The sequence below is a fragment of the Motacilla alba genome, chromosome 19 (assembly GCF_015832195.1).
Source record: "Motacilla alba alba isolate MOTALB_02 chromosome 19, Motacilla_alba_V1.0_pri, whole genome shotgun sequence".
Classification (NCBI taxonomy): domain Eukaryota; kingdom Metazoa; phylum Chordata; class Aves; order Passeriformes; family Motacillidae; genus Motacilla; species Motacilla alba.
The window spans coordinates 8314099-8336723 of record NC_052034.1 but is presented as its reverse complement, the minus strand read 5'-3'; the positions used below and the strand labels follow the sequence as shown (position 1 = coordinate 8336723).

At 46.7% G+C, this 22625-nt stretch overlaps 1 protein-coding gene across 4 annotated transcripts in view; it reads left to right on the top strand.

Annotated features, from left to right (window-relative positions):
• Positions 1-22625, top strand: part of CASTOR2 (cytosolic arginine sensor for mTORC1 subunit 2) — a 129123-nt gene that overhangs the window by 73630 nt on the left and 32868 nt on the right. For 2 of the 4 annotated variants that reach the window (XM_038158439.1, XM_038158438.1), the window contains exon 3: positions 8424-8646. The exons of the other annotated variants lie outside the window; for them this stretch is intronic. In XM_038158439.1, coding sequence (XP_038014367.1) covers positions 8550-8646 — 97 coding nt within the window. In that variant the 5' untranslated portion in view covers positions 8424-8549. The remainder of the gene's footprint in view (positions 1-8423; positions 8647-22625) is intronic. 4 annotated transcript variants of the gene reach the window in all.

The following is a 22625-nucleotide window of genomic DNA, read 5'->3' as shown; positions in this document are numbered from 1 at the left end:
GAGGTGACTTCTCAAGGACTGGCAGTGTCAGCAGCACTGGCATTGTGGCTGACAAGGCCTTGCAGGGTCCCCAGAAACCTGATTTCTTTATTTTTGTGTCTTTCACATTACCGAGCAGATTGCATGCACTAAGTAACTGTTAACCTCTGGAGCCCTGCTGAAGTAACTGTATCTGCGAGGTATTTATTTCACTGTCGTTTTCTTCTGCTTCCCTGGGCTTGGTTAAGATGTTTATTTACTGAAACACTTTGAGCTGAACTTGTATACTTAGGAGTTGCCAATTTAAATATATATATGTGTGTGTATGTGTATATATATATATATATATAGCCTGTGTATGTTAGTGTATATACCTATATTTGTATATATTTATTCAGGCATTGAGAAGATGTTTAAGAGAAATCATTTTTAGCTCTTCTTTTTCAGAAACCTGTCCTTAAACTCTAGCTTACAACTGAAAAATATGTTGGATTTTCACTATATAATATATTTCTCTATAAAATATATTGGATTTTTCACTGCCGGGACCAAACCTAGTTTTTATGTGGCTGGCAAGTTAAAAAAACAGCTCACACGTGGGCCCTGACATCCATAAGTGAGGCAAGCCCAGTAGAGCAGGGAGTCCTCAAGAGCTTGATGACAGGTTGTGTCGTGACTCTTGAGTACTGTTGTTGTACTGCTAACATCCTCAGGTTTTAAGTTTGGTGAATTTGGTGTTTTATTTTGTTTCTTTTAAAAAGTTAGAATTGAGCTTTTGGAGAAGTGGGATGAGAATTTATGTGGACCATCATGTGGATAAACCTCTGTTGGATACCTGTTCTTGCATTTTAGCCAGTGAACAAAAATAAAGTAGCCTCTTAAACAAGCTCTGTGCTGTTTGCAGCAGACAGGAGTGCCTTGCCTGATGGATGTTTACCATGGTTTCTCATGCTCTAAATAGAGCAAATGATAGAATTTTCCCCCCAAAATTCATTTTTAGAATTTGTATCAACAAATTCTTGACCTAGATGAGTGCTCCCAACATGCCACAATGTGCCTGGTTTTAGTGGCTTGTATGTACCTTTCTTTACAAGGAAATGTATTTATGTATCCAAGAATCCAGGACAATCCATGAAAGCTTCTCAGATTGTCTCAGATTACCACCCGTTTGGATGAAAGGAAACCACAAACTGAAACCAGTTTGCTTTCAAAAGTGCAGTTTGTGTATCTCATAAACATGAAGTTCAAAGGAACTGCAGAGTGTACTTCACCAACCCCAAAGGAAAATGCTTTTGAGAACGGGAGGTTTAATAGCTCTTTGTGGAGTAATGGCTGCATCTTTAAGTCATTTGCACCTTCTTAATTTTAAGCATATTGAGCTGGGTTTTAGCAAGCCCCTTGTGCCTGAGCATGGCTTCAATATCCAAAAGATGAGGACCCCTTCCTGTCCTGCCCTGTAGAAGTGAGGAAAGGCAAGGCAGTTGGATGAGGCTGGCTCTTCACAGGGGAGGAGGATGGCATGAGCAGATGTCTTCTCCACACTGGAGTCTCCTTGGGTGGCTTGGTGTCACTTGGGTTCTGTGACAAAGGGTTGATGTTCTGTTTGCAGTGCAGAACACCGGGTTTGGAGCAGGGCTCTTCTGTACAGGACACAAGGCATGTGCTGGGGTACTCCTTGCAGAGCACTGCAGTGTTTCAGATGGTATTTGTCACTAATTCTCAGTCCTTACCCAGGTGCTTCAAAAAGTCACTTGAGCTGAGAAGTTTCTGGAGGGAAATTTACTAGGGAAAAACCAGCCTGTTCTGTAGAGATTCCTGTGCTTGAGCTCAGTAGGCTTTTGATGGACTCTTCTAGACTGGGACACTTTTGTGGTCAGTTTTGATTAGTTCGGCTCCTGGCACAGGGTGCAGTCTGCTTCCTTGTTTGAAAATGGAGAGGTGATGCTTTGAAGACACTCAGTGGAAAATTGAGTAAAAGAAAAGAGTTAAATACAGCTTTTCATCTATTGCTTTATCTGGGTTTGAATTTTTCTGTTTCTTTTGTTTTTCCTGCAGTGAGCTCAAGGCAGCTCCATGACTAGTTCCCCTAGCCTCTGCCACAGGATAAAGAATGACAGTCATGTGGTCCAGGAAGCAAAAATCTGAAAGGCTCTTGTGTGTTTACCAAGTACTTTTTTTTTCCAAGCAGCTATTGCAGCTCAAAGATTCTAGGTGGCAAGAAAGGTTTGAACAAAAATGCAGAAGGTCCTTATTGCCAAGATGAGCAGAAAGCAGAGAAGCTTAATGTGACCAATTTCCCATACAGAAAAGGGCCTCATTACTGATCTGTGTATGACTAAGTTCAGTTGCTGAATAATGGCAATAATATAATTTTTACAGTGGACAGATATGCAATAATCTATTGGTTTTCTCCCAGCTTCTTTCTTCGTTTCTAAGTTTGGCTACTCATGGATTAGAGAGTACGACTGATTTGGCCTTATTTCCTTTGAGCTGAGTGAAACAAGGCAGCTGCTTGTCAATATAGCCCTAATTTCACCTGATTGTCTCCAGTGGGTTGAAATAGTGGAGTAAGAGCTGGAGTCACTGATATACTTTGTGTGAGTAGTGCAACCACTGAAAACACATCGTGCTTAGCAGGTTGGGAAGCACTTAATAAGGAGAAGGCACTTGTACTCAGAAATGAGAGAGTGAAATTGTGTAGAAAATTCTGTCAGCTAATGATCTGAAAAATATTTTGCAAAGGCTATTTTCTACCCTTACTTCTAATACATCTTACACTTTAATAGCCTGAACAACTGGAGAATCACACACATTAATGTCACAGTTCACTTGGGACAATTTGTTTTGCAAGATAATGAACTGTGTCAGCAAAAGTTTAACACTTGTTTTAGGTGGGGCTGACAGTTCAGCTTTCTGGTAGCTTTGCCAGTAAAATGCCCATGGTCTGACTAAATCTGTGTGAAATTCGGTAACCTGGGAGGAGGTTATGTCATCACTTTCTTCAAGTAGTTTTTATTTTGTTTAAGGCATTCTCAGGAGTAGCTTGGAAGGAAATACTGGAAAATACTGACAATTGATTTTTTTTTAAGAGCTCTAGTCCTCTCACGCCTTTGCAGCAGAGGTGTCTTTGCGTGAGAAGGTACCTTCACCTCATTAAATCATTCAGCCCAGGTGGAGGTTTGTGTACCCTAGAGTTTTTCAGCCACAGTGTCAGGAGTGACATCCAGTCTGGTGGCTTTTTTGCAGTCGGTAGTGCAGCTCACACTGGCAGAGGATGCTGTACCCCTGGTTGTGGGGGAGGCCTCAGTGGTGCAGTTGGAAGCACAAATTCTTGGGGGTGTTCAGGAGCAGGGGAAGTTTCTGACCCTGGTCTTGTCCTACCTCTTCAGAGGAAGAAGCAGAAGAAAGATATAAATAGTTAGTCTGGGATTGCAGGGGACAAATGTGTGAGAGTGATGGAGATACAGACATGGGATAGATCCAGTGTCAGGGAAGACAGGGTACAGGGGAACAAGTGGGGAAGACAAGAAGAGACAAAAAAGAGTAAATATGGACATAGCAACAAGTAGTATAGGAGGAGATGATGCAGTTAGAGCCGTAGCAGAGGGTGACTGGGGTGGAGAGGTGGGAGGAGGGAAGAGAAGAAAGAGGAACAGGCTGGTGAGTGCTGGGTTTGTGGGCAAGCAGAATGTAGCCATCTAAAGCACTTGCTCCTTGCACTGCCCACGAGGATGCTCAAGGCAGCAAGTACCTGCCAGACAGCAAGCAGTGTCTTTCATTCAGATCAGCTCAGGGCAGTGGAAAAGTCCAGCTACATTTTCAGTGCCTGTGGCAGGAGGATGGGCTGGCTCTAAAGCAGCAGCGTGTGCAGCCGGCCATGAAGCTCTGATACAATTGCAGTTTTTCAGCAGCTTTCAGTGCCCAAGATGGTAGTTGTACTGGTTTTGTTTCTGAGCATTTTGTTTAACAATTACTGAAAGTGCCTGTGGTTATTAAAATACTCAGCTTGCCTGTGCTAATTTACCTCCTCTTGTATGTGCCTCACGAGGCATTCAGTTGCATTATTACAGGCTGCTGCTTTGAGCTCTGTTACAGTGCCCAGAGCTCTGGCACTGGGGTGGCACCTGGCTGAGTGGTGAATGTGGCTGGGGCTGCAGACAGCCCTGTCCTTCCCGCTGGGGGAAGCTGGAGACTAAATAAAGCAAATGGCAGGAACAGAAATTCTGGTTTCATGATATATTGGATTGTGTCCCTGCCTGTTGCAACCTCTGTTTGGCAGCTTCCCACCTGCAGAGCACTCAATATTGCACCACTTTAAACATTTTCATGTGTAAAATAAATCCTCAGTTACCGTGCCAAAGTGGTTGAGTAAAGCAGGCTGCAGGATGATGATTTGTGAGAACCACCATTTTCAGCACCAGGTGCTAAATGGGTCTTTAACCTTCATTGAGGGGCTGGGGCACATGCGTTAGCACTTCACTTGGTTTGCAGCATTGCAGGATGAGCTGTTCGCACTGGGGACTGACCAGTACTGTGGAGCGTGATCCCTGACTGATGATGAATGTATTGCTTTCCAAGCACGGGTAATAGCTCCTAAATTCTTGTCATGGGATCTGCAGTAAACTGACCCTGTGGAGAAAATGTACAGGTAATGTCCAGCTATACTAAGAAGGATCACCCTTTTCATCAAGGGCACATGTATAGGGAAGTTATAAAAGCTTAATAAACAAATAAGAAGTTTATTGATTATTAACTCAACTGCAGATTGCTTTTACGTGTTTGAAGGACCATCTATGCCATACTTGGGAGAGACTGGGCTGCAGCAACCCCTTCTCTAGTGTTTTCTGGCTCTCTTTCATCTTTAGGATTGGTTGGGAGTTCTGAGAGTGGAGAGTCATCCCTAACTGTGTCTGGTTCAGAGGTCTAGATTTGTTTACTCTAAGGAAGAGGTCATACGAGTCCAGTACAAACACAACGGCTTTGTTCTGCAAGATGCTTCTCTTCTATGCTTTCTTTCATACAGTGCTGTCCCATGGCATCTCACAACAACAGTGGGGCACAGCAGAGCTGAAAAAGTTATGTACCCTTTGATTTCTAGGACCCAGTTCTAATTCTTACAAATTAGAGGCTAGCTGTGTCAAGGCAGCACTTTGGGAACAGAGTTGGCGAGGACAGCCTGAAGGCAAGAGTCTAAGCTGAAGGCATGCAGAGTTGAGAGGTTGCTGCTGGGGCTGTGTCATGATCCAGTTTTAAAGTTATTAGAAATGCCCAAATTAAGGTGCGAACAAGACCATATGCCAAGGTTAGTAGTATTTTTGTTTAATATTAAATTAAGTAAAGGGTTTGTTTAATAATAAATGTGAGAGAGAGAGGAAAAGAGAAAAAGGAAGAGAAAGAAGTAGAAAAGAGGTGGAGGGACAGAAAGAGAGACAGAATGAAGAAAATATCACCATTCCATGGATTCCAGTGATGTTCTATTGATCCACTCCAGCTGGTCATCTTGGTGGTGAATGTCCCCCAAAAAGCACAGAATCTGATGGATTCATGTATATTCAGGCCAAGTGGGATTGCCCCAGCACATCCCCCATGGCAGGGACCAGGCTCTCAAAGCAGACTCTGGATCTGTTGCATCAATTTGCATCACATGCAGTCCTGAGGTGCGCAGCCTCAGAAATGAGTCTGGGGAGTGCTTTGGGGGGTCTTTGATGTATTGTGACTCTCGACTGCCTCTCACTTGAATGTCCTGTGGATGTGGCCTGTGGGGTTGGGGGGCCCACAGCTGGGCCAGTTTGTGTAAGGGAGGATGGGAGTTCAGTGCCTGTGATCAGAGGTCACACCACGCACCCAAAACCTCCTTCTCCCCACCCCATTTCATGGGGAGGCTGTATAAACCTGGGTTCTGTGGGCTCCCCCACCTCAAACCCAGCCAGAGATGATTCTCAGTGCAGCTGCTGGGTTTGGCTTTCTCGTGGATGTATTCCTTTCCCTCAACCTTGTTTGTTTCTCGCTAGACCTGAGCTGATTGAACAACAGTGTCTCCTTTATCTTATCTAGGCAGCTTAACTTACAGTCCAAAGTTCCAGTCAGGCATCTTCAAAGAGGCTTCTGTGGTTGTCCATCTTTATACAGTTTTTGCTATAGTGGGCAAACCTCCTCCATAACAGTGTTAAATGCGTGAACCATTTCAGTCCCTGACAGCTGTGTGCCTGTCTGCCCACGGACTGGCCAGCTCAGCGGGAGAGAGTAAAGCTGGGGAGCAGGGTGTTAGTCTTCATCACTTAGAGCCTCTTTCTCTGAGACGTCCATCATCTCTCTCAGTCAGTTCTTGCAGAACTCGTGTTTATTCTGAAGATGTCTCTTTTATTTCTTTACTTAAGAGCTTGTGCTGTGGTTCTGCTAAGCCCTGTCATGGGACTGACTTCTGCTTTTGATTGCCTGCAATGTACGGTGAAGTTCCACTTCGCACTTCTTGGATTATGTCTGCAGAAATAAATTTAAACTATTCTTGTGTCTACTTATCTTCTTTGCTCTCCTTTGCTTCTCATGCTCTGAAATCAGCCAGAATGTATTTTTGCTTATATCCATGGTCTCTCTGGATTAGATGCATGGAGGCAAGAAACACCTTTTGGAAACAAGTGCAGGGCCCTTTGGAGTACAGCTGTTTCTGCTCCATTTGGTGCAAGTGATCAGAAAAAACTTAGATTAAAAACTTTGGTGGTACAAGCATTTAAAACCAAACTGCATGTTATATGAACCCACTCTCAGTTGGTGAGGCATGCTGAACATCTTGATGCTGTTTTTCTGCTTGCTCATTTTAATTTATTTTTTTTTTAATAATTAGCACCTCACCTTCCTCTGCAGGGTTTTCTTTTCCCCATCTGGTATGTCCTGCAGGGTGGGCAGGTAGAAGCCAAGCCAGAGTGGTGCTTCTGGCTGAACAATTGGCCCTTCCAGGCATCCTTTGGGCTGTGCCTTCTTCTGCTCAAGGGTCTCGGGAAGCTGCAGAAGTGACTGGGGGGTTGAACCCCCATTATCACTGTCAGGGAGGGAAGTGGTGGCTCTGACTGAACAGAAAAGTGAGTGCTGCCTGCTCCCAGCTGAGCAGTGGTTGGTTCATGGGCTCCTACTGGGGCCAGCACTGGCCAGCCTGCTCCATCAGGGCCCCTCTCCTGGCCCTCATGCTGCAGAGCTTTTGCACCTTTTAAGTGGTTACTGCTTTGGCAGAGTTTAGATGAGCACTGCTTGCCCATTTTCTTTCATACAGACTAATCTGAAAAACCTTTTAACTGGTGGTATTTTCCATTATAGAATGGTTTGTGTTGGAAAGAAAAGATCATCTTGTTCCTCTGTTTCTCCCTCTTTCTAAACATTTGCATTTCTGTTGATGAGGATTTGCAGTAATGCAGATACCTCTTGATGCATTCCAGGATAGAGTAAACACTCTGTGGGAGAAGTTCTTTGCTTATAACTAATCATTTATTCCCCCAAATTTGAATGGAAAGCAACATTTTACTTATCTTTTTAAACTGTCAGCTTAATTCTGTATTTGTTACCAATGTAAACTCTTGTCTCTGGAGCATTCTGGGCAATTAGCAAACAGAGAAGTTAGACATATTGTGCTCAGCACAAGTAGGCAGGGGCCACTAGGTTGATGAAATGTCAGTTCTCCTTACCTAGGCCAGGCAGATTTCAGCATACCTGGAGTTGCAGGTGATGTTCATGTAGTCTGAGATGCTGCTAGCAGCTTGCATCATGGATTGTGCAATACATGCAATCAATGGGCTATTAAAGAGGCTACAGGCTCTCTGCTGCTGGGTGATTTCAGATAATGCATTAAATACAGCTGGGAATGATAGGGCTAACTACCACAGACTGGCTGTATTTTACCTGAAGATCTTTCAGCTGTGGGGTTGTTTTTTTTTTTTTTGTCTGCATGGTGTATATTACAGATGTACACAGCTCTCAGCAGCAAACAGGGACAGCAGGGCACTCTGTGAGTGTAGGAAGCAGGTGGTTATGCCCTGCAGATTCTGTTGTACGAGCTAGGCAGGAATTAGGAGCAGGGCCTTTCAGATGGAGAGCTGGGATCCAGTGAGATGCTTTGCAAGATGATCTGTGGCAGACACTGGTCCCAGCCCCCAGTGCTGGTATTCTGTGCCCCAAATGGAGCTCCTCTTTGCTGGAGGTTGTTTAAAAATACATGTCAGTGAAACAGAGCTCACAGGCCTCCTTGGCAGAGGGCCCTTAGCTAATCACTAGAGATTTCACAGTGAAGTTTTTCACAGTGTCTGTTTGATTAATGGTTCATATTTTGCTGATCTGAGACTTTTTATTTTATTCTTAAATTTAATACATATTACTTATATGACTTAAATATGTTTTAATTCCATCTTAAATCAGTGGAACAGTCTTTACAGTGGAGTTGGCTTTTTTTTTTTGCACAGCAGCAGCATGTTTGCAGAGGCTCGTGCTTGGACATGCAGCTGGTTAGTAGGATTCTTCACAATCCCGTTGTATGCACTTCCCTGGAAGTCTCTTAAAAGTAAGAAACCAAAGAGCTCAGGAACACCATGGAACTGAACCTCAGTGCATTATGCCTCAAGGCTGTGAGGGATAACCCTGCTGCTCTCCCAGGAGAGAGGTTTGGTATGTCAGGCTGTCGCAAAGGTATGTGCAGAGAGGCTGGGTGGGAACGGGAATGCATGTTTGGGTCCACTGAGATGACCTTGCAAAGTCCAGCTGGTTTCCCTTGGCCAAAATCGAAGTACGTCAAAGTGAAACGTGATTTTTACAAGTTCACACAGTCTGTATGCTGCTCCCTTCCTTTTAAATTAAACATCCTTTTCTTTCCCCCCGGCAGGAAAGCCCCCGGGCGCGCTCCCATTGTGGCCGCGCTGTCTGGGGACAGGCTGTTTGCTGTGACTCTGGCACCAGTGCTGCAGCAGCAACTGCAGCCGGTGCTGGATAAACAGTGCCCCTCCATCTGTTCAGCTGTGCATTCCTGAGGATGCCTTTCCCCCCTGCTTTGCATACATGCACGAGGAAGCCACCGCTCTCCAAGTACAGCCATGCCGAAGGGTTCATTAACAAGGGATTTAGCAGTTGTGCCGTGTTTGCCTGCAGGGCTTTGATCTTGAGAAGGGCACTCGGCAGCAACACCACTGCTGCCATATCAAGGGCCTTTATCCCAAGCACCTGGGGCTGGACGCTCAGCAGGGAGGAGCTTTGAAATGAACTAGGAGTTTTTCTCCTGAGAACATGAACCTTTGTCTCAGTTAAAGGTGTGTTTGCTATTTTTCAGTGCTACAAGTGATCCGTTATTGTAAAATCCCTAAGTAGTTTGTATTGAGGAGAAATCTGTGACAAATGCAAGTAAACCTACTGCTTTTGACACTTGTTTCTCTTAATATTTTCAGTCCTGAATGACAAATGGACTGTATTCTTTGTGGTTAGCACGGATTACTAGCAGAGGAAGTCTCATGCATTCATGCCTTCACAGCTCAAAACAATGTCTCAAGCCAGCTTTTCCAGCAAATTTCCTCTTCAGGTTAATGGTTGAAGATCATAATAGCTGGGTGGCAGAAGTCCACAAAACAAGGCAGTATTCCCCATGTAATAATATATCCTAGTACATTTGTTAAGTTTCTGTATGCTGTTTCTTCTCCCCTAACTGCACTACTTCAGTCCAGACCTAACACTGTCATGCCAGCTAATTCATTTTCATGTCTTTGCTGCCTCTTTGTCCTGCTTTCTTGGGTTTTTGCTCGTGTTCATAGGAGCAGCCCTGCCAGGCTGTGCTTTCACAGGGGGCTGCAGTTGCTGCCTCCAGAGCACCACTGTCAGTAGTGAGGTCTGCTCTGTGCTGCAATAGCTTTTAAAGCCAACAAGTCTCTCCCTGAGCTGACATAGTGCTCTCCAAGTGGCTGCATTTGTTGGTGTTTTTTTCTTTCTCCACCTTCCCAGAGTTGTTTTTGATCCAGTGTGTGACACCAGTGAAGTGCACAGCATGCTGCCTTCCCATCTAGGTAGTCCAGGGTTTGGTTTATTTATAGGTCAGGAGAGCGTGAGTGGCATTTCCAGGTTTAGGGAGGTGGAAGAGAGAAACAACAGAAGGGAGCAGCTTGCTAGCAAAGAAGAGATTATTTGTCAGATTATGTCTCTTGCTCTTCCTGGAATCAGCTCATTTGTTTTAGAGGACCAGCATGAGAAAGGCAGGAGTCTTGAGAGTGTGCTGTGTTTGTCAGGAAAGCTCTGTGCTGGGATTACAGCAGCACAGAGGGCCCTTGCCTAAACTGGGGGTGACATGATATGGGAGCTTGTGGTGTGCCACTGAACTGATTTTATTCCTGCATTCAGAGGCAGTGTGCCTGCTTTGGCTCTCTTTGGGTTCAGCGATAGGAAGTGTAGGAAAGGAAATATTTCTGGCTTCTGGAAACTTTCTTCTCTTTTTCATGTAGCACATAGTCTGGAAGCAAAAGTCTTTGTTGCTCTGCCAGTATGGCTGTTAAGAAGAAAAGATAAAAATATGCCAAAGAAGATTTTAAAGGAGCACCAACAGGCAATGATCTTACCAGCAGATAAAAAAAAACCTTCAGTTTTTCCTCAGCATCTTTTATGTAGTGCTTATCCCTCACCCTCTTATTTTTGTCTTCTGAACTATCACTGTGAGATAGAAAAAAAAACCAGTATTGAGAAATTTAGTGTCTGCACAGAATCACAGCCTGTCCCTTTAAACTACAGAGAAGCCTTAGTGGAATTTCTATTCTGGGAATAGTTAATTCTGTTTGAGGTTGGGTAAGAGAGAAGCACTCACAAGCTTAGTAGCAATATTTTTACTCCATTTGTTTTTTCTCTTAAGGATTTGCCTGCCTCATTTGATGGGAAGTGCATTTATTGATCAATCCTCCACTAAGGAGAAGATCTTGAAGAAAAAGAGGGTGAGAGCAAGAAAGAAAAACAACCAAACAAAAAGCCAAAAGACAGTATTTGTAGCTGTAGTGCTGTTATGTAATAGCCATTATGTAATGTCTGTTGGTGCCAACTAAAAATATACTGGAAGATAACTTCCAATTCATTGAAGCATTTAACTAGCATCATCCCAGGGTTTCTGGTTCTGAATTCAACCCCTTCTGCAGATGTTACAAAGAGCTTACAAGTCCCCTAGGTAGCACAACGACCCGTTCTGTCTTCTACCCTTCTTCTTGTCCACTCTTGATTTCTTTCTTATAACTGGAGTTTTAGAAATGGTAAATCCCTCTTCAGGTCACCTCTCTGCATACCCCACTGACCATGCCACTGGTCCATAGAGCCTCTCTCTTAATGCTTTGTTCAGCTAAGCTTTAAATGTCTATGGCAGACCCTGGGTTTCAGGAGAAGCTGAGCGTAAAGCGTAGCAGGGATTAGATTTTGCAGCAGGCATTGAAAACTTGACAGCTTCATAGGTAGTGTTTTACAGGAGGCTGTTCTCCTGTAGCTGAGCTGCAGCTAAAAGTGCCTTGCCTTTTCCATCCTTAAGCCTCCCCTTGAACTGCCACCATGCCCAAATGCTCAGTGCAGCTGCAGTTGCAGAAATGGGCACCCCAGGATACCCACAGCTGGCCCCCATGTGATGCAGACCGTGGTTTGCCCTTCCTCTCTGAAGCACAACATCGATGTGACTGTGCAGAACCTGGAGTACCATTTCCTGAGGCAGAGTGGGCAGCCCAGGCTGAGCAGTGCTGCACAATGGATGTGCCTTGGCCAGGGCTTGAGGGCAGTGGCAGCCTCTTTGGGGAGGGAAGTAGACATCAGCTATGATGGCCTATACAGGATGGGTGTGACAGCTGTGGTCCCCTTGACACAAGGGAACATGACAGGCTGCTGAAAGTGACCCAAGGAGGAGCAGCAGGGAGGTGACCTAAACATCAGCAGCGAGCTGCATCACTCATAGGGACCCAGCAAGGTTTCTTGATTTGGACAACAGAAGTCTAAATAGTGCTGGCTGAAAAAGCCATGAGCAAAAAACCTCTTTATATCCAGGATTTCAGCCTGCACGGAGCCTTACAATATTGTAAATAACACGACGTATCACAGAATTGTGTGAGTGCTTTAATTAAAGCCTCGTGATAGTGCTGGGGGAGGGTAGACATGTTATCACCCGAGATGAAGCTGAGCTGTGGTTGAAGCAACTTCACACAGAGGGATTCAGAAAGCAGGGTTTAGACTCCCATCTTGTGCTGTAATTATGTAAAACATTGCCATTTCTGTTCTCCATTATTGAGAAGTCATGGTACTGTTCTGTACCTAAGCACTGAGACTGTGCAATGGCATAAATCTATATTTGTTACTGCAGTAGGTACATCCTGTTAATGAACAATAGTCAAGGAGACTAATAGCTCCATTGCAGGCATAACACGTGAGGAGACAACTGTCCAAGCCCTCCAGAATCACTGTTTCAATCCCCAAATGGGATCAGAAGGGGGTTTTGTTTTTCAGAAGAGCAAAGGTTTAGTATGTCTTCAAGACTTACTTCAGGACAAATCTTGAAGTATTTGTTTTGCATGAATTTGAATTTACACAAGAAGCATCTTGCGATTGCATCCACACAAGCATTATGTGCATCAAGTGACAGGTTTTGTTCTTGAAGGTGCAGAAGAAGTCATTAGTACCTATCATAGTTATTGTTGTTGCTGTTGCTTTATTACAGCAGCAGAATAGAGTGAGAGTGCATGTAACTCCTAGTTAAACTCAATTTCTTCTGCAGGAACAGAAGCAGGGAACCAATGGTGCTTTGTGCATGCATTGGCTACTTGTCAGCTGTAATGACAAGGGCAGTCGTGTTGTGTCAAGTTTTAATAAGGGGGAAATCCTCATAAGTAGAACTAAGATTTTATCTAACAAGTATTTTTGTCTGCTTGCTTTTAACTGAAGCAGCCTACTTTCTGCCACATGAATGTGCTTCAAATCCCAGCTCCTGGCCACATGCAGGAAGCCTTTCTGCTGGAAGATGCCTGTGTAGGAAGGGCAGTGGGTACTGGGTTAAAACAGTGGATCAGGACATAGAAATGGTATCATGTATGATCAGATGTTTTAACCTGGTTGTGTGTTGATGCTTGTCTCTGGTAGTTGTTGAATGATGTGGATGCTTACTCAAAACTACAGCAAATTAGGTGAGTGATAATTGTTTAGCATTCTGGGATACAGATTAGGACTCTACAGACTCAGGCCAGCATGATTTGCTTTCTGTGGGGTAAGATACAGTGCACAGTGCCTATTCCTTTATTTGCATGAAGACAGGGAGAGAGTCTGTACAAAAGCTTTTTGATGAGTGTGTGTGAATAGAAACCACTCTCCATTTCCTTGTCTTTCGGATCACGAGTGGCAGACACTGGGAGAAGAAACGCGTAAAAGCTGTGGAAAAAAGAGGCCGTGGATTTACTGCTGCCTTGCTGGTCCAGCCAAGCACAGTTAGAGCAATACACTGACTTTGGTCCACTTCCCTTGGTGACAGCAGCATAATAATTGAAGACATGACCATACATCTTTTAGTGCCAGCAAAAAGCTGGTGGTCTGAAACATTGAATAGGGAACAAGATCCACTGTCCTGCACATGCTCCCCTGTGGGAAATGCACAGGGGCAGCAGGCATGGAGCAGATGCTGCACCATTGGCTGTCCTTAGAAAGCCAGAAACCATTGCACTGGAGGTCCTCAGTGTGCTTTCAATGGGGCCAGTCTGGGGAGTTGGCTCTGCTGCATCATGGTTTTATATGCTTATGGGCAAGATGTGTTGAGGAAAGCATCCATTATGTTCTGAATAGGCACAAATAAACCAGGGAGTACTGTATCAGTGATATTGTTGTGTGGGATTGTTATCTAAAACACTGTTTCATCTGGAAGCTCTGACCAGCTCTTTGACTGGAAATCAGCTGGGTTTGTTATTGTGCCTATGTTTAAATTGTACTTCCCTTTAAATGTCTATAGTCCACATCTTGCATTAAAAAGCCACAGAATTTTATGGCCAGAAGATGCCCTGGCTGTTCCTCCTGTACAACTGTTTCACCATCAAATATGCCATAGCCTTTAAATCACCCCCTGCAGTGACCTGCATATCTTTAAGCATTTAAATGACTTCTGTAAATTAAGCTTTTAGGATTAGTCATCGTTAGATTTGCAGCATCATTGGTGTGTTGCCAAGGACCCCAGTTTTGTCACCATGACTACTACCACCGGGTTACTGAGAAACACAAACTGCAGGGAAGTTTATTCACGTGCCAGAATGTGAGAGTGAGTGATGATGTTTCAGCAGCCACTGCCAGAGGAGCACCTGGTTGTTTGTATCCAGCACAGCCTGGAGGTGGGCCTCCAGAGAGGAGAACATGCTGTTAACCATCCAGGGAAAATTCCCATAATACTTATTTCTTGTATTGTCACTTGTGTGTGTTCAATAAATAGTGTGCTTGGAGAAGATTGGGAGGTGTGTGCCTACTCTCTGAAATGCTCTTATCCTGTGGGGATTATCCCTTCCCAGGAAAGGGGTCCTTGACCATGGGGTGTGAAGCTGCAGGAGAGCTGATCCTGTGATGATGTAATTGTAATGATCAAATCCCCTAGTGAGATGAAGTGTCATGTTTGGGAGATTTTCTTTAAACCTGAGCACGGAAAAACAGAATTCCATGGTTTGTCTCCACTGGGGAATTTACAGCCCAGCTCTCCTCTGCCATTGCTTCTTTCAGTATATGCCTACCTTGTGCAATGGCAAGCTCCAAGCCCCTGTACTCATTTTCTTCAGACATTTGGGAATTAAGTCTTTAGAAATAACACTGCTGAAAACTCTTAAGTGCCATCTCTTCCAGTTTGGTGCTCTTCTGTTGTTTGAAAACTCATCCCTGTAGCTCTCCTCCACCTTCTCCCACAGCATCTTCTTGGATAGCCAACATGTATACATGAGTTTACCTGGGAGATCTTGAAGGGAATGTCCATAATCTGGTGTATTTTTCCCTATACTGTTGACATTTGTGGCTCTTTCTCATGTAGTTGTCTCTTGTTCCTCATCACCTGATTTGTTTCATAATGGCTCGGGACCAAAGTTGTCCTGGCTGAACCTCCTCTCTTCTGGTACATGTCCTGGACTCTCCTACTGAATCCTTCAACAAAACAGTGCCAGAAAGCATCAGTTCACTGTGACCTCATGGAAGAAGGGTCCAAATTTTGAAATGTCTTATACAGTCCTTGGAGGGAGAAGGAAATCCAGGGAATGGTTCTTAGGTTCCTGTCAGCTCTGTAGGCACTTCATCCTGCTCCAGGCAGGAGTGCTGATAAACACGCTGCCCAGCAGTGTGCTTAGTGCCAGGCAGGAGCAAAGCCCTTCTCAGAGTGTTTTTCTTCATGCATGAATCCACGTTTTCCAACTCATCCCATCCCACTCCCATCTCTTCTCACAAGGACTCCTCACAGCTCTTGTAGCTGAGCATCTCTGTAAGGGTGGCTGCCCTGTGTGAATGTGGGATCCGCCCTGTGCTGTTCCACCAGCTCTGGGCTGCCAGCTTGCCATCTTGACATGAATGCCTCAGTGGGTTCTTTGTTTTTGAAAGAGAGTCTTTGAATTCAAAACATAGCAAATTCCTGGCGGAGGCAGCTGATGGATTATGCTCTGTGAGTGCTCTGTGCCTGGGACTTGCTCTTCTGTGATCCTTCCCTGACCTTCCAGCAACAGTGCCAGAAACCTCTGTTGTGGGTTACAGATCAAAAATGCATAAATGGAATGAACCAATTTGCTGAAGTCAGAAAGGGGACAAATGCTTCTGATGCCAGCTCACATGTGTGGCCTGAAGACACACTGTCCTACAAGCCAGCAACTCCCTGAAAATGGGGCTGGTCAGGAGGAGAGAGCATAGCTGTGTGCTTACGTATTCTCTGGAGGAGCATGTCTAGTCATGAACACAACTATGTGACATGTTTGCGTGCTATTAGACCACCACAACCCAACTGCTTCTTCCATTTAGGAGGTTTCCCACTTAAACCATTCTGGTTTCCTTATATTTTGGGTTTATCTCTAATTTCCCACAAATAAGCTGTCAGGTCCTTCACCACTCCCGTTCTCCTGAAGAAAACTATTTTGAGGGTATTTTCACCTATGCAGTAAAGTGCTTGTTCTGAGGTCTGTGTGGGTGCTGGGGTTTAGGAGTTCTCCTTTTGTTTTTTTCTCTTAGAGAATTTTCTCCCATTTTTTGTTGCTAAGAGACAATAATGACCAGGTAATTCGGAGAGACAAAAAAATTTTCCCCGAGAAGGCTGAACTCTTAGGTGGGGGGTTTCTAATGGAGGGGCAGAGATACTGAGAGAACTGGGCTGGGAAACCAGGTTGGATGGAGCTCCCAGCCTGCTCTTGTTCTCTCGGCATCCGTAGGGGAGACAGGCTGCGGTGGCGGTGGGGAGAGTTCCCACCACTGCGGGGTTCTGTCTGCTGCCTTTCTTCTACCATGAGTGCAGCTCTGCTCGTAAGAGTGGCCGTTGGACCTTATCAACGCCCTGCCTCACTAACAAAGGGACTGTCACCATCTGCTGGGGTGCCTCAGGGGAAACCCCAGATCCCTGAGCCAGGCTGGGCTGCCCAGCCCCTGCTGGTTTTTGTGCCACTGCTCCAGGGTTTTTGCTGCACTGTAGCCCACACTCCGTGCCTGCCAGGACAGCAGGCAGTGACAGCGACAGCTACAGCAGCCGAGCTCCTGCTGCGGCCCAGCTCCGCCACCCGGCCCGGCCGCCATTCCCGTGCGGCGCCCGAGCCGCGCCACAGCGCCCCCTGCAGGCGCGGGCAGGCACCACCCCCGCCCTGCCCGCCGCGAGCCAGCAGCGCCCCTGGCGGCCGCGCCCGGAACTGCAGCCAGGGGAAGGCGCCCTTCTCTGCGCAGCGGGACAAGGCTGGGCTGGGACTGAGCTGCTGCTGCTGCTGTGCTGCTGTGCTGCTGCTGCTGCTGTGCTGCTGCTGCTGCTGCTGCTGCTGTGCTGCTGCTGCTGTGCTGCTGCTGTGCTGCTGCTGCTGCTGCTGTGCTGCTGCTGCTGCTGTGCTGCTGCTGCTGCTGTGCTGCTGCTGCTGCTGCTGCTGTGCTGCTGCTGCTGCTGCTGCTGCTGTGCTGCTGCTGCTGTGCTGCTGCTGCTGCTGCTGTGCTGCTGCTGTGCTGCTGTGCTGCTGCTGTGCTGCTGCTGCTGTGCTGCTGCTGCTGCTGCTGTGCTGCTGCTGTGCTGCTGCTGCTGCTGTGCTGCTGCTGCTGTGCTGCTGCTGTGCTGCTGCTGCTGCTGTGCTGCTGCTGTGCTGCTGCTGCTGCTGTGCTGCTGCTGCTGTGCTGCTGCTGCTGTGCTGCTGTGCTGCTGTGCTGCTGCTGTGCTGCTGCTGCTGTGCTGCTGCTGCTGCTGCTGCATTTGCTGCTGCTGCTGCTGCTGTGCTGCTGTGCTGCTGTGCTGCTGCTGCTGCTGCTGCTGCTGCTGCTGCTGCTGCTGCTGTGCTGCTGATGATGATGCTGTGCTGCTGCTGCTGCTGTGCTGCTGCTGCTGCGCTGCTGCTGCTGTGCTGCTGCTGTGCTGCTGCTGCTGCTGCTGTGCTGCTGCTGCTGTGCTGCTGTGCTGCTGTGCTGCTGCTGCTGTGCTGCTGCTGCTGTGCTGCTGTGCTGCTGTGCTGCTGCTGCTGCTGTGCTGCTGTGCTGCTGCTGCTGCTGTGCTGCTGCTGTTTGCTTGCCTTGGTATACACATACATACCAGTTAGGGACAGTTACTCCTTTTCTCCTATCTTTGCCTGAAAACCCCCTTAATTTCAAAGTTATAATAGTTTGGAGGGAAGGGGGTCATGTTTTCCATTCCAAGAAGGCTTCTGCTTTCCAATGTCAGTCCCTTTCCATATTTATATTTATCTTTTGTTCTAAAGAAACGGGAAAAATACATTTCCACTTCAGAACCGTCTGGACATAAGTGAATTTTGTGCCTATTTCTTCCAAGACTCTTTTCACTGATCCCAGGGTGGAAATAAAGATGTAAAATCCTGAGCTATCATAACCCTGTTTGGGTGAGCTGGCTGCCTCCAAAGTGCACTGCTTGGCAGTGAAAGCATCTCATTTTTAATTACTACTATTGCTGCTATTTTGATGGCACTTAGCACTGGATTACTCAAAAGCCTGGCTGTCTCAGGAACACCAGTGTTATCCATAGACAATGCAGAGAGGACTCGGGTTTTGCCAAGCTTCATCCAACTATGCAGAGGCAAGAAGAAACCCTTCTGTGTCCTTTTTGCATTATTTTCAGCTAACTCTTCTATCCTGGTTGGTTTTATCCATGGTTTCTAGCCTATGCTCCACCTCCATCTCTCTGTATCCTGACGAAGGAAGTGCTGTGATGAATTGTTAATGTTCAGATTCTCGCTGTGAGCAGCAGCGCTCACATCCTGCTGTGTAATGTTCCTTGTCATGGGCTGCAGTGCTCGGTGGCTGGGCCAGGCTGCCTTCCCTTCTCTCCCCACTCCAGCCACCCTGCAGGCCTTGCCCCAGCTCTGGCACTGTGCTGTGGGGAGCTGTGCTGGGCACTGCTCCTGCCTTCCCCCCTCCCAGCATAAATACCTGCTGTGCTCTATCTCTCATGGTCCTTATCAGCTCCAGCTTTGTTTACTTGCATGATTCTCTCAGTGCCTTATCAGATGAGCATGATTTCCAAGTGTGGAGAGCATCAGTGCCTCAAACAGTTTTGCAGTAGCTTGCCTTGGTCTCAGATTAGACGCAGACATAATAATAGAAAATTGAATAACAGAAAATTCCTGTTTGGGTAGAGATGCTTCTCTTCCTGGATTAATAATAGAAGCATGGAAACCTGTTGGAAAGGAGCAGTGTTTTCTTGTGTACTTGCTTTAATCCTAGCTGTGTCTCTGATATCTGACTGTTTTATGGGTTCATCTTCAGGAGCAGTGGAGAAAGCTCCCATGTCCCATAGCAAAAGCCACATGTGCTTCCCCAGCACATGAAGAGAAGGGTATTCCTGTTTGTCCCTGTGGCTGGGTAACAAGGCCCACCTGAGCAATGTCTAATTTCTCCTGGATGTTTGGAGATGTGATTTGTGTAAAGAAGGGTTGTGAAAGAGGTCACACTGGAAACAGCCACCATCATCCCTGCTTCCCTCCCTCCTTCTCTGAGAGGAACAGTAAGGCGTGCTGCGTGTATGTGAGTGCTATGTCAGCACATAGGGAAGAATGTTCAAAACAGTGGCAGGAATAATCAGACCAGTATCTTCAAAACATCCCAAATAACAAAGGTGTGTGTGCTGCTGAAGACCGTGGCTGGAGATGGCCACCCAACCCTTGTGAGGATGCTCACTCCTCTGAAGGGAGCTGGTCCTGAGCCTGGTCACAGACCTGTGCCCAGCCCTAACCAAGCTGATGCCTGCCTGAAGTGTTGAGTGGCCAGTTTGCACCTAGTGCCCTCCCACCTCCCCTAGGGAGGATCTGTTTACAGAGTACTTCTGCCTTGCTTGGAGTGCTAGCTACAGCAGAAAATAGGCTTATAGTATAACTAGGGAGATATCTTTACTTGTAGACAGAAAAGGTGTGCTCTGCTTTCCATGTTCAGGCTATATACTCATTCCCAGGATGTAGTCTCAGCCCCTCCAGCTCCCTCTGTCCCCCATTTGCCTGGTTGCAAAAGCCTCCAACAGCCAGCACACACTGTAGCTTGGGCTCAGGCAGCACCAGGCGTTGACTTTTCTATCCAGAAAAATTTATTGTTATTCCTACTTGCTCTCACCCTTCCCTCACCATCTCCCTTTAAATTCCCACCCCTTGGCTTGCTGAATAATTTTAAGGTGCTAATTGCCCCGCACTGCAGCTGATTCATTGATCTGGAACACAAACAGTCTCAAGGTAATTTTCCATCTGAGCCAGTCTGGGGCTTGCGCAAGTGCTGATGTTTGTTTCCTTGCTTTTTAATTTCCTGCAAAGAAAAGCTTTTGTGTTGCTCTCTGTAAGATGCCTGTGCCTCTGCCTCAGCCAGCGGCTGCTCTCTAAGGCCACGTGGGGCTCGAGGATATTGACACTAACAGTACCAGATTCTGTGTCACTGAGGTCTGTGGGTGGAAATGGATAATCCTGCTCAGTCATATTGTGTCCCTCTATCAAAACTGTTAGCCTAGTCCCTGAGGTATCAGGTGGCTTCTTTGCCCATCTTCAGTCCCGTGTTTGGGACAGACTGGGAGCAGCTCAGACTCTTTGTCCAGTCATAAAAATACTTGTTTGGCTAGATAAATACTTGGAGGCAGAGGTTGCTGGGGTTGCACATCTCTGAGGATTCACACATCCCAGTCTGTAACAGCTGTCCACAAAATCCAGCACTGGGTCACCACTGGCCACTGGGAGGTGCATCCTGCACAGCAGAGAGTTAATTTTCCTGGCTATTGCTTCCAGCAGCCTCAGCAGAAGCTGTGCCTTTGCAGGGTTTGATCCAAGGGGCGGGGGTGTGGGATGATGTAATGTTACCAACTCCCTGCACTGGTGGGAGGAGGTGAGGTAAAAAAAACCTCATCTGCATTCATTTCTCTCTCCAGCTTGTATGCACTGGTTCGGTTTACCTGGAAGACTTGTTTTTGTGTTTTTAAATAAAATCAGTGGTTGTTTTTCTTACCCAGGGTAAGGCTGGTGTGGCAGCAGTGGTGCAGAGCAGGATGGGGTTAAAGGGAGCACTCCTCAGGTGCTGGCAGGGCTGCACCTGCAGGAACCTCCCAGAGCAGGGGCGGGATGAGCTTTGCAATCCCATCTCTGGAGGCAGTCTTGTCTGCAGGTGGTGTGTGCATGCAAGTAGAATCAAATAGCAGTTGTCTACCCCTGAATCATAAGGAGATTTTGAAAAATGTAACACCTGTCTTCCTTCAGAAAAGCAGCCCCTTCACAGACTCAGATCAGTTGCCCATGCCTCAGACCCCTTTGGATGGAACGCTGCAGGCTGAGTCAGAAGGGAAGGACAGCTCTGAGGTGGCAGGTAACCAGGCAGAGGGCTGGGAGGGCAGAGGGAGTCATTGGCATTATTTGCAGTCCTTGCCTCTTTCCAGGCTGGCTGGTAGATCCTGTCCCTCTGGCAGAGCTGTTGCTTTGGCAGTAGAAGGAAGGGTCACTCCTGCTAGCATCTCTCACACCATGCCTTTGAAGGGGTGCTGCCTGGAGTGACTCTGCCATTGCTCAGAGGACTTCCATCTGTAGAAAAGGAGGATCTGCCTGAGTGAGTGTGTGCAGCCCTTACAGCTGAATGTTTGGCCTTCCCGAAATGGCAAGTTGATGACACCTGAGGAATAATTTGGCACCTCCCAGCCAAGGCAAGATTTTCCCAGTTCAAACCCTACTGAATATCCCCTCTGTCCATCCCCAAATTCACAGAGAGTAGGAAAAGGGGAGTAGAAAGACATCTCACAAATTGCAAACTGAGCTGCTGTGAATCCTTTTCCCAGCACCACCCCAGCTCACCTGCATACCTGGCAGTGTCAGGGGATGGGAACACATCAGATCTCAGCTGGCAGCTGGGAAGAGTCTTGGTTTTTTTTGATGATGGGCTCAGATGACAGGAAGATGGCAGGTGTAATTCTTGTGATGGGTTGGGTAGCCAGCACTCCCAGATTTCTCTCAGACTTCTCCACAGACATACAAATATGTCTGCACTGTCCTGAAAGTCCCTTTTGAACTGATGTAATTATTTGGGTGGTGCTGTGGATCCATTCTGTAGTCTCAGAGCGAGATGGGAACACCACAGAAATGGACCTGTAATAGATGTCTGTCATTGGACACTGTTGGAAGTGCCTCTGCTCTGACTCAGTGTGCTGAGTGAGAGTTGGGTATCCAGAACATCTCCAGGAGGGAAGTCTTCTCCTCCACATCCTTTAACTGGGCCAAGGGTAGGCAGGCATTTAGCAAAACATGATGTGTTCATGGAAAGTTAAGGACTGTTAAAAATGGCATTTCTTACTCATTTCCCTGCCTGAGGCCTGCCTGTGGTTCTGGAGGTGACCCAGGATGTACACAGGGCCCTCACTGTGGCAGACACAGGACTGCAGCAGCACTTCCAGGGACAGTATTCTTGTGTACCCACCCAGCACACAGCTTCACCTGACTTTTCTGCTTGCTGCAACCTTCATGTCAGTCCCAGATGAAGGACCACAGGCAGTCCAGAAGGCTTCCACAAGGCCAGGAGAAAATTACAATAGCAGCAAAACCCCATGCATACACTCATTGGATACTAAATAGTTGAGCCAGGGAAGGGAAAGGAAGGGGCACATGAGTTCCTAAGGGTCTTCCGAGATTTGTACTGGGTGCCTCTGGTGAAGCAGCTTCAGCTGCAGCAGGTCTGGTGGATATGTATTAGAGCATGCCACTGCTTGGGTAGTCGGTTAGTGCAGGACAGGCAGAGACTCGAGGTGGTGTTTCTGGCCTCTGCCTGTGGCAGTGCAGCACTTGGTGGTTGTTGAGGTCAGCTCTTTGCCAACACAGGGATGCTAATTCTTTCCCTGAAGGTGGGGAAGCTGAGGTTTGGAGGAATATATGATTTTAAAGGAAATACATTGTGTTTCACATGGCTGAATATCTCTCTCCTGCAAGGGAAACTTGCACTGCAAACATATTCTTTTCCCCTTGGGAAATTCTGGCTTTTCTTTGATCCAG